Source organism: Lissotriton helveticus, chromosome 5_1, assembly GCF_964261635.1.
Source record: "Lissotriton helveticus chromosome 5_1, aLisHel1.1, whole genome shotgun sequence".
In the NCBI taxonomy this organism is placed as follows: Eukaryota; Metazoa; Chordata; class Amphibia; order Caudata; family Salamandridae; genus Lissotriton; species Lissotriton helveticus.
The window spans coordinates 139421474-139433832 of NC_136065.1; the positions used below are offsets into that span (position 1 = coordinate 139421474).

The 12359-nt window shown below is 46.5% G+C and overlaps 1 protein-coding gene and 1 long non-coding RNA gene across 3 annotated transcripts in view; one reads left to right on the top strand and one right to left on the bottom strand.

The window, feature by feature from the left end:
* The window catches only part of LOC144754272 (G-protein-signaling modulator 1-like), an 886476-nt gene that overhangs the window by 256892 nt on the left and 617225 nt on the right, over nt 1–12359 (top strand). The window contains exon 1 of one of the 2 annotated variants that reach the window (XM_078641902.1): nt 7322–7502. The exons of the other annotated variant lie outside the window; for it this stretch is intronic. Coding sequence (XP_078498028.1) covers nt 7402–7502 — 101 coding nt within the window. The 5' untranslated portion in view covers nt 7322–7401. Of the gene's footprint in view, nt 1–7321; nt 7503–12359 lie in introns of those variants that run through there. 2 annotated transcript variants of the gene reach the window in all.
* LOC144754274 (uncharacterized) overlaps nt 1–12359 on the bottom strand; it is a 72718-nt gene that overhangs the window by 32959 nt on the left and 27400 nt on the right. The gene's annotated exons all lie outside the window — the stretch shown is intronic.

The following is a 12359-nucleotide window of genomic DNA, read 5'->3' on the forward strand; positions in this document are numbered from 1 at the left end:
GGTATTCTTTAATGTTCCATGTTTAAAACAAATATTACTTTCAATAAATGTCTTTCAGTTCAGTGATATAATCAAATGAACTTGATTGGGACATGGCAAAATGTTGAAAAATATTTTTTTTATTTTAAAATCTTTAGCAAATTTTTATAACATCTACATATTTTTATGGCTTTGCTTATAATTTGGCTCTTTGAGCCATGCCAGACCCTGGCCAGCTCTCGAGAAGGCTGTGTGTACCCCTCCCAGACATTTAGGGCTTAATTACGATGTCGGTGGTACAGACACGACAGGCCATCGGTGGCGGTCCCACCGACATACAGGCCTTTGGTCTGACCTCCTCATTTGGATGCAGGCGGTCGTACAGCAGTGGTTGGGGGAGAGAGGGGGAAAGACCGCAGGGTCCGACAAGATCTTGTCGGGGCAGCGGTCAAAATCCTATACCTACAATGGAGGCAGTGCCTGTTCAGGCACCCCCATAGGGATTCGGATGTCCCTTTCCGACTGCATTTTCATTGTGGTCCACCCGCCATGAACAGGCAGACCGGAACGCACTTTGCAGCCCCAGGCAGGGCCCCGTCCCCCATCTGGGGACATATGAAATATCTCCCCACACATCCATGCACTGGGTGCCAGGCACCACATGATTCCTGGCACACGGTGCATGGATGTGCACAAAGTGCTTTCTTCTACTTCAGCTTGTGCTGCAGCCCTTTCCTGGGCCGCAGCACAAGCACACGTATGCATGCAGTATTAGAATAACATGACCGCCAGTAGAAGTCGCATCAACTGTTTTTTTTTTTTGTTTTTTTTTTTACATTTTGGTACAACTTCAGGAAAAAATACAAAGCCAATAGCTCCCATACGTAGGACCTACTGCTTGTTACTCATTTGATTAATCTCGGAGCTTTCTCGGACTACGCCCATGTTTTGGTGTACAGGCACCAGTGGCGGTCCTTCCGTTGCAGCGGAGGACCGTCGCCCCACTTCAGTGGCCCCAAGATGAAAAATTAAATGGTAATTCATCATTACCATTTTATTTTTCATCCTGACATCCTCCTATCTTGAACGAGCGTCAGGACGGGGCGGGCTTCTGCTGAATGAGGGGGATTGTGAGGCCGGTGGGTTGTATGTGCACTTTTCAAAGTGTGCATGTTCCTTTGGCCGGCCGTCTTTAGATGGCCATCCAGACATAAGCACTTTGAAACCTCTAACCCAGCTGTCTGAAGACAGCTGGGTTAGAGCAACTGCATGCCTCCATAGCGCTGTGGAGCGCCGACAAGGCCGCTCCCTCCAATCTTGACGCTGCTGTCAAGCAGGTGAGAGCAGCGCTCTAATTGGTAATGGAGTTTCATGGTGGCCGGGCAGCAGTGCAACAAGGTCCGGAGCAGTAAGTCCTGTTGTCAGGTGTTTCTTTTAATATATATTTAATTTAAATTTGCGCACGCGCTCCAGTTTATTTTGATTGTTCTTATTTTATTTGAACGCACGTACCTGCCCCCTCTACCCCCTCCCCTTTGATACCAGCCACCACTGCCAGGCATACAGACTCCGCCGATGGGCGGCAGAGTCTGTGTTCCTGGCTATGCTGGTACTTTTTTTTATGCCTATATGTTTTAGTTCTAACTATAAATACAACATATGCACCTTTTTCTCACACCTCCACCCCTGTCGCAGTGCTAGGTTCTACAACGCAAAACACGATAACAGCAAATCTTTGGCCACTCACGCACAACATCAAATGTTTCCCATCTGGAATCAAACCAAATAAAACCCTCTGCCAGCCATGCACCTACCCCACTCTTTGATGTGCGATCTGCCTGAAAATGTGCTTCGTCTCCCCACAAACGAGGTAAGATGTGCTACATAAATGCTACACTAATACAGATAGCTCAAGGACCTATTCTAATACAGAAAGATTTGACCCAAGTAGGCCCAATGTTCCAAACAAACTTAGAAAGCGCACAGCCACAGTGGTACCTCTTGGGATATGCTGCTCAGGTGTAAGCTGCTTAGATTGAGACCCGCCTCAAAGAAAAACCTAAGGCCTGAATCTCAGGACATGTTTTTTGGATGATAGCCGGCCGCTCTGAGTGGAAGCGAGGCGGTGGTGGTGTAATACATTAGTACATTTGTGGAAGGAAGTAAATAATTTAGTATATGTCTAGCTGACTTTCAATAGATTTCATCTTCAGCCGTCTGCTGCTGTCTGTAAATCCCAGTAAAGGTTTATTCCTGCCGCCTTCTACTGAGCTCTTTTCTTTCTGGTTTAGGGTCTCATTAGTAAAGACCTTGAGTCGCGGTTGATAGCAGCATTCATCCTTACATAGCGACATGCAAAATAAGAAAATTCCATCCAGTAATTATTTACCCTTCTAGACTAAATGTGAGGGTTTGGGATGCTTCAATTGAGCAAATGTTATCTACTGAAGCATTTGGGGTGGGAAGAGGGGAGATTTTGATTTGAATTGATTTATATATTCATATAGCGCAACATTCACCCAAAGGCATCAAGGCGCTAGAGATAGACTGCAGATAACACATCGTCCAGAAGAAGAATAGAAAAATGTCAGCTCACCGTTTACCTGAGAACAGCCAGGTCTTAAGGGCTTTTCTGAACGGGAGCAGAAGAGGAATAGATCTAAGTGCGAGGGGTAGGGAGTTCCAGAGCTTACACCCTGCCACTGAGAAAACCCTGTCCCCCCACTTCTTCTTCTTGGTTCTTGGAACCAGAAGTTGTATTTGATGAGAGGAGCGAAGTAGTCGGCCTTGGGAGTACCATTTGAACATGGTCTTTAGTCTCTGAGGATAGAAGGCATGTAATGACTTATGGACCATACACAGTGCTTTAAAACTGATAAGTTGTTCAATGGGAAGCCAGTGTAGGTGTTCTAGTCCCTTTTTGGCTGACTGTCTTTTGGGAATGTCCAAAATGAGTCTTGCCAGCTCATTCTGCAGTACATGGAGTTTATGTTGTAAACCCTTACTAGCCGCCAGGTAGAGGGAGGTGGTTGTACAGTGCTGTTGCTTCATTAAAGTGACTGTAGCAGCTTACTTTCGGCGACTTCACATAAAGTCAGGAGACGGCACTGGATTTCAAGAAATGGCCTCAAATAGGCCTTTTTGTTAGGTGGGGTGGGGCACCAGATCTGATTTTATCTGTTTTTCACAAACTAATCAACTCATATAGAGAAAATTCCAGTTGATACCGGGGCCCAGATGTATATCGCAGAATCAGGCCATTCCGATCACAATAGTGCCTTCCCTTATGTAGGAAACACACATTGCGATTCGGTAACAAGTTACCAAATCGCATTTTGATTTGTAACCCAGTACTGGGTCGGTATTTGGAAAAGGCGTGTTTAGGGCATCCATTCTAAATACTGAATCGGATTGGTATTTTGTAACCTAATTCCGGCCGCAAAACATTAATATTTTACCACTTCCTCAAAGGAGGTGGTACCGCGTTCAGAAATGGGGAGGGGTCACCAAAGGACCACTTTCCCTTGTTGAATGTTGTCAAAAACTTTTTTTAAGAGAAGGCTGTGGTCCCATGGTCTTCAGTTTACTAGCAAAAATGAAACAAACTTTTTTTTTAACGCTTTCCACTTTCCTTTAATGAAAACATGTTGTACTTGAATTAAAAAATTGCTTTATTTACACAGACATGGACTGCTGACCCCAGCAGGCCACCTTCCCTGTGATGCCAATGAATCATAGTGGGTCGTAATTTGCGACCTACCTCAATAATATTCATAAGGTAGGGCGAATTGCGAGCCACTAGGAATTGGTAATTTGCAAACTGACTCATTAGTATGTAGGTCGGTTCAGAAATTACCACTGTTAGCAAAAATACGATTCGTAAATTGCAACCAGTATTTTACAACCAGTTCTCAGTACATTTGTCCCCAGGTTCTTTTTGAAGCTGCTAATTAGCTTTTTGGATGTGCTTGTTTCAGGGTCGAATTTTAGCAGTAAAGTTTTTGTTTGCTTTTTTGATCTAAGTATATAAAGTTTACTGTGACAAATTCCATAAGTTACTGCTGAATCCTGTAGAAACATCTGTGACTGGCCTTTTTGAAATTCCATGAATCACTCTACCATACCAGGTTCATATATTTTAGCAGATACAAATTCATCAGTGTGCTGTATGCTTTTGATTATAATCGGAATGCACTGATGAAGGAGGCCGTCTATGCTGCCAGCCTTGATATTCGACTGGCGTTTCTTAGGTGTTGGTTTCAGTGTGGGCAGTGAGATTGGCATGATGTAGCCATGGGCAGGTGGTGACCACAATAGGAGATGCCTGCAGACCTGCTGTCTTGTCGTCTGGAAGCTTCCGAATGAGACATAGATGCCAGTGTCTTGGGGTTGGTGATGGACAGAGGTGGCGGTAAGAGTATATAAAGGGCGGGTCACTGCAAGGAGAATGAGTGCTTCTGCCGGATGTTAGGATATGCTACCAGTGTGTGCTCCAGTGGTTAATTTGAGCTGGTGGTTTCCGGTGCTCAGCACTGGCACTCAATCATCAACACCGGCACTTTTCATGAGCACTAGAAAGGACACATTCATTTATGGAAGATTGTGATTTGGCCAGAGTCACAGGATCTTGAGCTGACACCGAGACATGAACCTGGTTCCCCAGCTCCGAAGTCGGCTGCTCTGTCCATTATGCCACATCATCTCCCCACTTTCATGGTTAGTAGTTGCTTCTGTTTTAGGTGGCGCTAACAGGAGAAATGTGGTGGTGCAAGTAGCCTCCTCACGAGAGCCCAGGCACTTATTTTTTCACATATTAACCACTGCACTGGCGTGCTTGGCCCATTCCTTAGGGGGGGTGTTGTGCAAAGAGCAACACTTCCTTCACGCTGTGATTTTTGGGTCAGAACGGTGCAGGAGAATGAATACAAAAGTGACTGTTGTTTTGGGTTTTCATCATCATGCAACAGTGTGAGCTAACAAAGTGCAAAGTTACACTTGATGTGAATTGTATACAACCAGATAAGCAGTTACATCTGATGACAGTTCCTGTCTTCTGCAACAATGTGTGGTAACCAGGCAAAGCGTTACTTAACATTAAGAGCCTCATTGTCTTTCTTGATGCAACACAATGGCTTTTGAGTTTGTGCTTTATGGAAAGCGGCTACAATTTTGAAATAGCGCCAGTTGCAGTCTGAGTTCAGTGGATCACAGAGTGTATTGTAATTGCAGTTCCCTAGTGATTCTAATGCCTGACCAGGCACCAATGCAAACTGTGCTGTGGGTGGAAGAAAGCATGCAAAGTAGACGTCAGATGTAGTGTATGATGCTGTGCTTGAGGACCAGAGTTGTGGTCATATTGTATGTTTGTTGCTACACCTATGAGTGACTATGAAGAGGTAAGGAGTGAGAGATAGGACGGTTAAGATTTAAGAACTGGTGAATGGATGGACAGGAGGTGTGTGAGGACAAGTGTTTTGGTGTAGTGCAAGAATGCCAGAAACTTCTTTGACTGTGTCACTGCAAGTGTGCCTGAACATAAGTGTAGCTCATTGCTTCTGAGGACCATTCAGGGTCGACAAGGTGTACTCAGGATGTCCACGACTGTTTTACAAAATTAAAAAATAATTAAATGAACAAATTAAAATTATTAAAGAGAATAAGCAAAATCGGAAATGTTAAAGCCTTTCTATATTTGTGAATTAAACAACATTTTTCAATATTTGAACATTTGCTTGATGTATGCTTGTTTATGTGTTTGGTTTTGAGGTTCAAATCACAGAAATTGCTGAGGCCAGGGGTTCTCTGCTTCCAATAATGACTCAGTGGGGGTCCCCGGATTCCAGTAATGATTCAGTGGGGGGGGGGGGGGGGGTACACACGAGTCAAAAGGTTAAGAACCGCTGGTGTAGGCAAAAAGAATAGTGTGAGACTAGACGTGATCTTTCCTGCATGTGCACACCTATCATCATTGAGATGTCTGTGACGCACAGGCCATTTCAGTATACCAGAGATTAGAATATTACACCCCTCACCTGTTGTATGGTCTCGGATGGCTTCATTGCTGTGTGAGCAGCAATTCCATGGAGCAGATAATTTGTATGTTTTGGTGGCTCCTCTTAGCTGTGTAGTGGATCAACCATAAGTTATTGGTCGCCATGGTATGTGGTCAGACGGGTCCATCGTGGCTAGAGCTGCAATGATCGGACACAAGTGACGCGCTTTGCACGTCTTGGGCCTCTTCCAAGCTGTAGCAAGAATCACACGGAATGAGACTCCATGAACAGAGGCCTTAAAATCATCACAGAATGAGCCTCTTCCTGTGATCCCTCTGATTAAAATCAAGGATGGAGGAGGAAAGTATCTTGGGCACACACTGCTGAGGATGGAGGATTGTTAGGGTGATGTGTGTGTGTCCATGACCACCTTCCCTTTGAATCAATGGTCAGGAAACGAAATGCCTGGAGTTATTGAAGTGGAAAGGGAAGAGATAGAAACCATGAATTCCGTCTTTGAATCCATAAGGTTGGGGAGCAAGGTGGACCCCTCTTTTTGAGGGGTAAGATGTCACCCCACACTGTCAAGGGCAGAAAGGTAAAGCGGGTTAGTTGTGGCCCGTGGGGGCAATGCAGATTTCTGCATTGTTTACTCATGCTGGATCTCCTATTAGGTGGGAATAATAGTAGTAATAATACTTTTATTTGATTTAAAAAAAATCGTAAAACTTTGTAAAAGCACGTTATAGACAATGATTTAAAAATGGTGATTTAAAAAATACAAGGGATAAAAACAGTGTCATGATTGCTCAGTCCTCATCAACAGTTGAAATAAGAAATATTACATTTAAAGTCAGTGCAAATTTAAAAAAAATGCTAGGATACTCTTTAAAGAGAAATCAAAAAGTAGTGCAGGAGCGGATGGGGTGAGGTCAGACAGGTGGGAATACTGCATGCGTAAAGTGTGGTCCTTGATGCAATGCAACTATACGACTGTCCAAGATTTTTAGAAGTACTCCTGGTCGCTTGTAAATCCCATAAAAAAGGTAATTATCTACTCCTAGTTTAAAAGTAATTTAAGCAGATGTGCATGGTGTCGCTATATAAAGGCAATTCCAATAGAAACCAATGCCATGTATTGAAGAGGCTGGTACAGCAGAGCCCCGTGGCATCTGCACCCAGGGAAAGAGGCACCCAACTCTCCCGCGTCGATGGGCGGCGCTGATTGGCGCGTGCGGACGCGATGCCAGCCTGTCTCCTGAAGGACGAATAGATTTCAATTAAAGCCCTTTGGAACAGTGCGGATGCTGTAGTCGGTGTCAGAGGCCCGTGTGGCGCCCGAGCAGTAGCCATGGCAACGCCGGTAATGCGCCGGTGGAAGGGATGTGCATGAAGTTGCCTCCTCTGGCGGGGTCTGAGAGCTCTTTGCATGCGCGCAGCAGCAGCAGCATCAGCACCGGCGGTCCCCGCAGGAGGAGGGCGCGAGCCCCAGCCTCCAGGAGAGGAGGCTGGCCGGGCACTGACTGGCAGGTACTTTCTTCCTCTGCATTTTTTTTGCTGTTTGATACCCTTGCCTGTGTCCCTTTCTCCCGTGGTAGCGTTTTGTTTCTATCCAATACCTTTACAAAAAATGTCGTATCATCTCAAAATCCGGGCACCTGTAGGAGGAGATGCATTCGATCAACACCTGTAAAGCGCCGCACTGTCAGAGTCTTCACAGGCCGCTGCCCTCCGTGACGTAGCAAGGGTGACATGGCTTTAGCGCAAGAAAGGGACGTGGTATCCCTGCCCCCTGTGTGTTCGTAGAATAGAGCCTTATTTAGGGTGCATCGAGAAACTACAACTGAAGGCCCTGGTGCCACTGCACCAGCCGCACTAAAGATAACTAAGCCCTTGGTCAACTCAGCAGGGCAACTGCAGAGCCATTCACGTATGGCTGACTCAGCCCCAGCCCTTCTGGTAGCCTAGAAGCAGGGCACAAGCAGCTGGGCTTGTGACGTCTTCTAACAGCGCTGCTGATCTGCCCTTAAAAAGGAGAAAGCCGAAGAAGTCTGTTTGACATCGACTCTGTCGCCGCTGGCATATAACTGACCCTACCCAGCCCAACAGGCCTCCAAGAGGCAGCAGAATGGCAGCTTCCGGTGCTCACTCGGCAGCTGTTGTCACGATTCTTCAGAATGCGCTGGTCCTGGACTGGACTCTAGGAAGCAGTGGACCTGAGGCAGTGTGACACGACTGAGGGTAACTAGAAATACCGGCCCGTGGAACGCGTCACGACTCCTCTCTGGCCAAGGCCACCTTTGGGGCGCTCAGCACTCAGTCAGTGTACAGAGAGGGGAGTCTGTGCGTTATCAGCGCGGCAACGATACACCCCATAGGCGCCATTACAAAATTGCCACTCCTAAAGGGATAATTTATTTGCTTCTTTTTGAGTTTTATAGAGCGCGGACTTGACCCGTTAGGCGGGTATCAGAGCGCTTTACGGGATCAGCAGTAGTATACCAACATGACTTTCATGAACCCTAATGGGAACTTTGAAAGGGCACAAGACATGATTCGCAAATTATGTAGATTGTGGGAGTTCTCTGTTTATCTACTCTTTCCTGTAGTATTGTGACATGATTTACTATTGTATTTACTTAATGTGCATTGAGATATGTTCTGAATAGGAAAACAAGTCGAAACTTAGAACTTGTAAAAGAAAATTACATCGTGCGTGCGTGCGGTGGTTTCCTATCTGCCTATGACTCTTTCTCTCCTATATGTCTGTGTGCTTTTTATGTATTTATATATCTAATCCTGGGTCTATCTGCGTTAACTTTTGATTGACCTGCCTATTATCCATCCATCCCTTCCTTCCTCTTCCTGATTCTCCCTCCCTTGGTCTCTCTCAATCTCTTTCCGCCCCTTACAGTCTCTCTGTTTCTTTGCCTCTCTATCCTCTCTGTCCCTCCCCTTATGCCTCCCATACTCCCAAACAAAGTACTTATGTCTCCCCTCTCGCCCATCCCCCACGGTGTCAAAACTGAGCTCCAACCGGATTTCCGGGAGGCAGATACCTGCAAACAGAGCAGTTGTAAAAAAGCAAACAAAGCTTCCCTAAAGGAGACTTTTATTGTTTTTGTAATCATTCATATGGCACACAGCTGACCAATGGCATGGGTTCTGCACTTCCGGGAGTACAGGGGTGACCTTGCAGACAGGTCTGAAGGGCCTATCCCTGGTCGGAGTAGGTTTGTGGGGATGTGCGGTCAGTAGGGGTGTAAAAACGGGATTGTCTTGAGGGTTAGTGAGTTCAGGGGCCTAGCTATCATTGGTGCAGCAGGTGCAGTGGTTCAGTGGCCCTGAGACGCGAGGGGCCCACTGAACCCTGATTATTGCTGTATTTCACAATTCAAACAGTGGCCGGTGTTATGTTTGAGGAAGGGGTTTATTTCTATGTCACTTCCCCGGCATTCTGACTGAGTCCCGATAGTCACGACCGGTGACGTAGGGCCAGAGGAGATAAATAAAGGGGAACTGGGCGTGGCTTCCGAGTCGGAACCAACTGCGTTGTGTGGTGCATTACTTTCTGGCCGGTCTGCTAATCTCCAAGCTCGACACTCAGGGCTGTACAGTGCACACCTCACAGCAGCCAGGGGCGTCTCTAGGCTCATGGTGGCCCTGGGCAGGGCGCGTAGGTAGGGGGCCCCGGTTGAGGAGGTCCGGGTGGGGCAGAGCCCCCCCGGAGCCCAGGAAGGGGGTCAGGGTGTTTGGAAGTGGAACAGAGCCGGAGGCCGCCAATTACCTGCCACTAGGGCCGCCATGCAAATATGTATCCATCCTAAAAGGATTATTATATTAAGGATATATATTGGCGTGGCGGCCCCTGGGGTTTGGATGCCCTGTGCAGGTGCACAGCTTGCACATGCCTAAGGCTGGCCCTGCAACAGCCCGGGGGGGGGGGAGTGTATTTCTCTCCTTGCTTTAAGGCCCATGATACACTAGCTCCACCCGTGAGTGAACTGTGGTGATGAAGGGTGAAGCCAGGGGGGTGCAGCAGGATAATGCATGTATCTTCTCGTTTGGGACCAGTGCCTGGCAGGTGCATCCGTGTCTGGGTCTAGTGGAAGGCAGTGCTTTGCGTTCACTGGTGTCAGGTCAGGTGTGTATGTGTCCAGTGGTGTGTGAATGGTCATGAGTTTGTCGTTACACATTCGGTTGCAGCAGTGCTTGAAATGGAAATAGAAAAGTGTTGGCACTCACTATCCACAGTACCTGTTGTCTACTGTAAGTGCAAGTACTATGCCATTAAAAGTATCGCTCCCAGTGCTTTAAATGGGCCTTTAGATCTGCTGGTACTCACAGCCCAGGGCACCTGTTTGTTCCTGACAGGTGCCAGTACTCTCCCATTAACTGTATTGGAACAGTGCTGTCACTCTTCCAGCAAAACTATTGCATCTTTTGAGAAGTGCAGGTACTGTCCCTTTAAAACGATAGAAGTGTAGGTACACCGTACCTATTAGCACCTGCTCATTTAAAGCACTGGATTGCAGGAAAGATGCGATTGACTGAGCATGATTGCACCGTGTCGCTTGACTATGTTCTGTATCTGTACCTTGCTGGGTGCACACGTTGTGTTCTATCTTACGTGTACTGCGCATGTACACGTAAGATAGAACACAACGTGTTTATGTCATACATGCTGCGCGTCCAAAAGGAAGTGTACTGCTGTGAGCACGTTGACACCTGCCAAGGGGGCACATCTGTGCTGTATTGCATGTGTGTGCTCTGTTCTGTCTAACTTGTGCTGTTGCAAGTAGTGTGTGTGAGACATTTGGGGTCATGCTAGAGGTTTGTGCTCATGGGGGCTGGAAGAAGTGGTGCGTGTGGGGTGCTGCAGCACCCCCCCAAAAAAACATGCTGGAGTTCAGAAGGTGAATGAGCAATGAACAGGCCTTTACGTTTTGTTACATTTGTTCTTGGTTCAAAGACATCAGATGTTGCACTTTTCATTTCTTTCTCTGACTGCAAAGTGAGAGGATTTTGTTATTTGAACTATGTGACAATCTTGCTGGGGTACAGGGATACAGCTGGTGTGAAAGGAAAGGCTGTAGGATGTCAATTTTATTCTAAAACAACATTTAGACTCCTGTACAAATATTACAAACCAGGCAAATCCTTTTTTGTCATTCTGAATTGGGATGGAACAGAGTTTAAGAGAATCAAAACATATCGAGGCAGTTTTCTTGGTGATCCGCAAACGCTAATTATTGGCTGAAACCCTATTTCCATCTATATCTATTTGTGCGATTTATAGTTTTAGCAGTAAAACTGCAAGTGCCCGCCAATTTAGTGGCATTTCAATGGAAAATAAGCTGTTTGTAAGTGACAATGCGCAACCACATCACACTTAGATCTACATTTAGGACAGCCTGCTCCAAAAACACCTATGAGCTACATTCTACGCCTGTACCACTTTCCTGCTGAATGCACGAATCTTATGTGTTACACTTAAACTTGTTCTTCGTGTGGTGCTTATGCACAATCCCTATGACTTGAGTGATGTAACATTGTTGGCGGCACCCCCACTCTGACAATTGTTCCGGCACCACTGCATGTGCTGTTGGTATGGTATTGCCACCCAACGAGGGGTGGGCGGAATTTGGGTAGTCGCGCTACGCAAAACTCAGCAAAACTGTAAAAAATCTCTGTGAGCACACAGAGTTCTGCAAACATGCAGAATTGCTTATTCCGCCCGTTCGCGATGCTTTTTTCCTGTTTGCCAATGCTGTTTGCGTGCTCTGGGAAAATATCTTGCGGACACGCATTTTGAAAGCGCAATCAAGCAAAAAATTCTGCGAGGCTGCGCAATTTTTGGCAATTCCGCGTTCTCCGCGGAACACGAAATGACTCAAATTCCACGAGCGCAACGGAATTTACCGCCCAGGCCTACACCCAACCATATGTCACATCTGGGCAGTGGTAGATGCATGAGCGGAGTTCTTCCAACTTGTTCTGTTGATGGTGACGCTCCCTGAAGGATATAGTCACAGGAGAGGGAGCACAGTATTGTACTGGTGCCAGAAAGGTCCCCTAAACTGGAGATGTAACTCCAGTGTGTGGGCTGCTGTAGGCTTTTTTGCAGTCTACTTGTAAAGTTCCAAGTTCTTCTTGTTTAAGGGGAGGAGAGTTCTTTTGAGAGCTGGGTTAGTGTTTTTGTGCCAAGCACAGCAGTGCCTCGGGCCTGCGTCTTCAGATGGCCAGCGGGCCTTGAATCCTATATTTAGGGTGGACGCCACTTCAGACCTCTGCAGAAGGCGGTGGCTGCAAAGCACATGGAAGCCACCCTTTTCTTTCAGTCCATTCCAGGAAACTGTGCTCAAAGAAAGCCACAATTTATGGAAT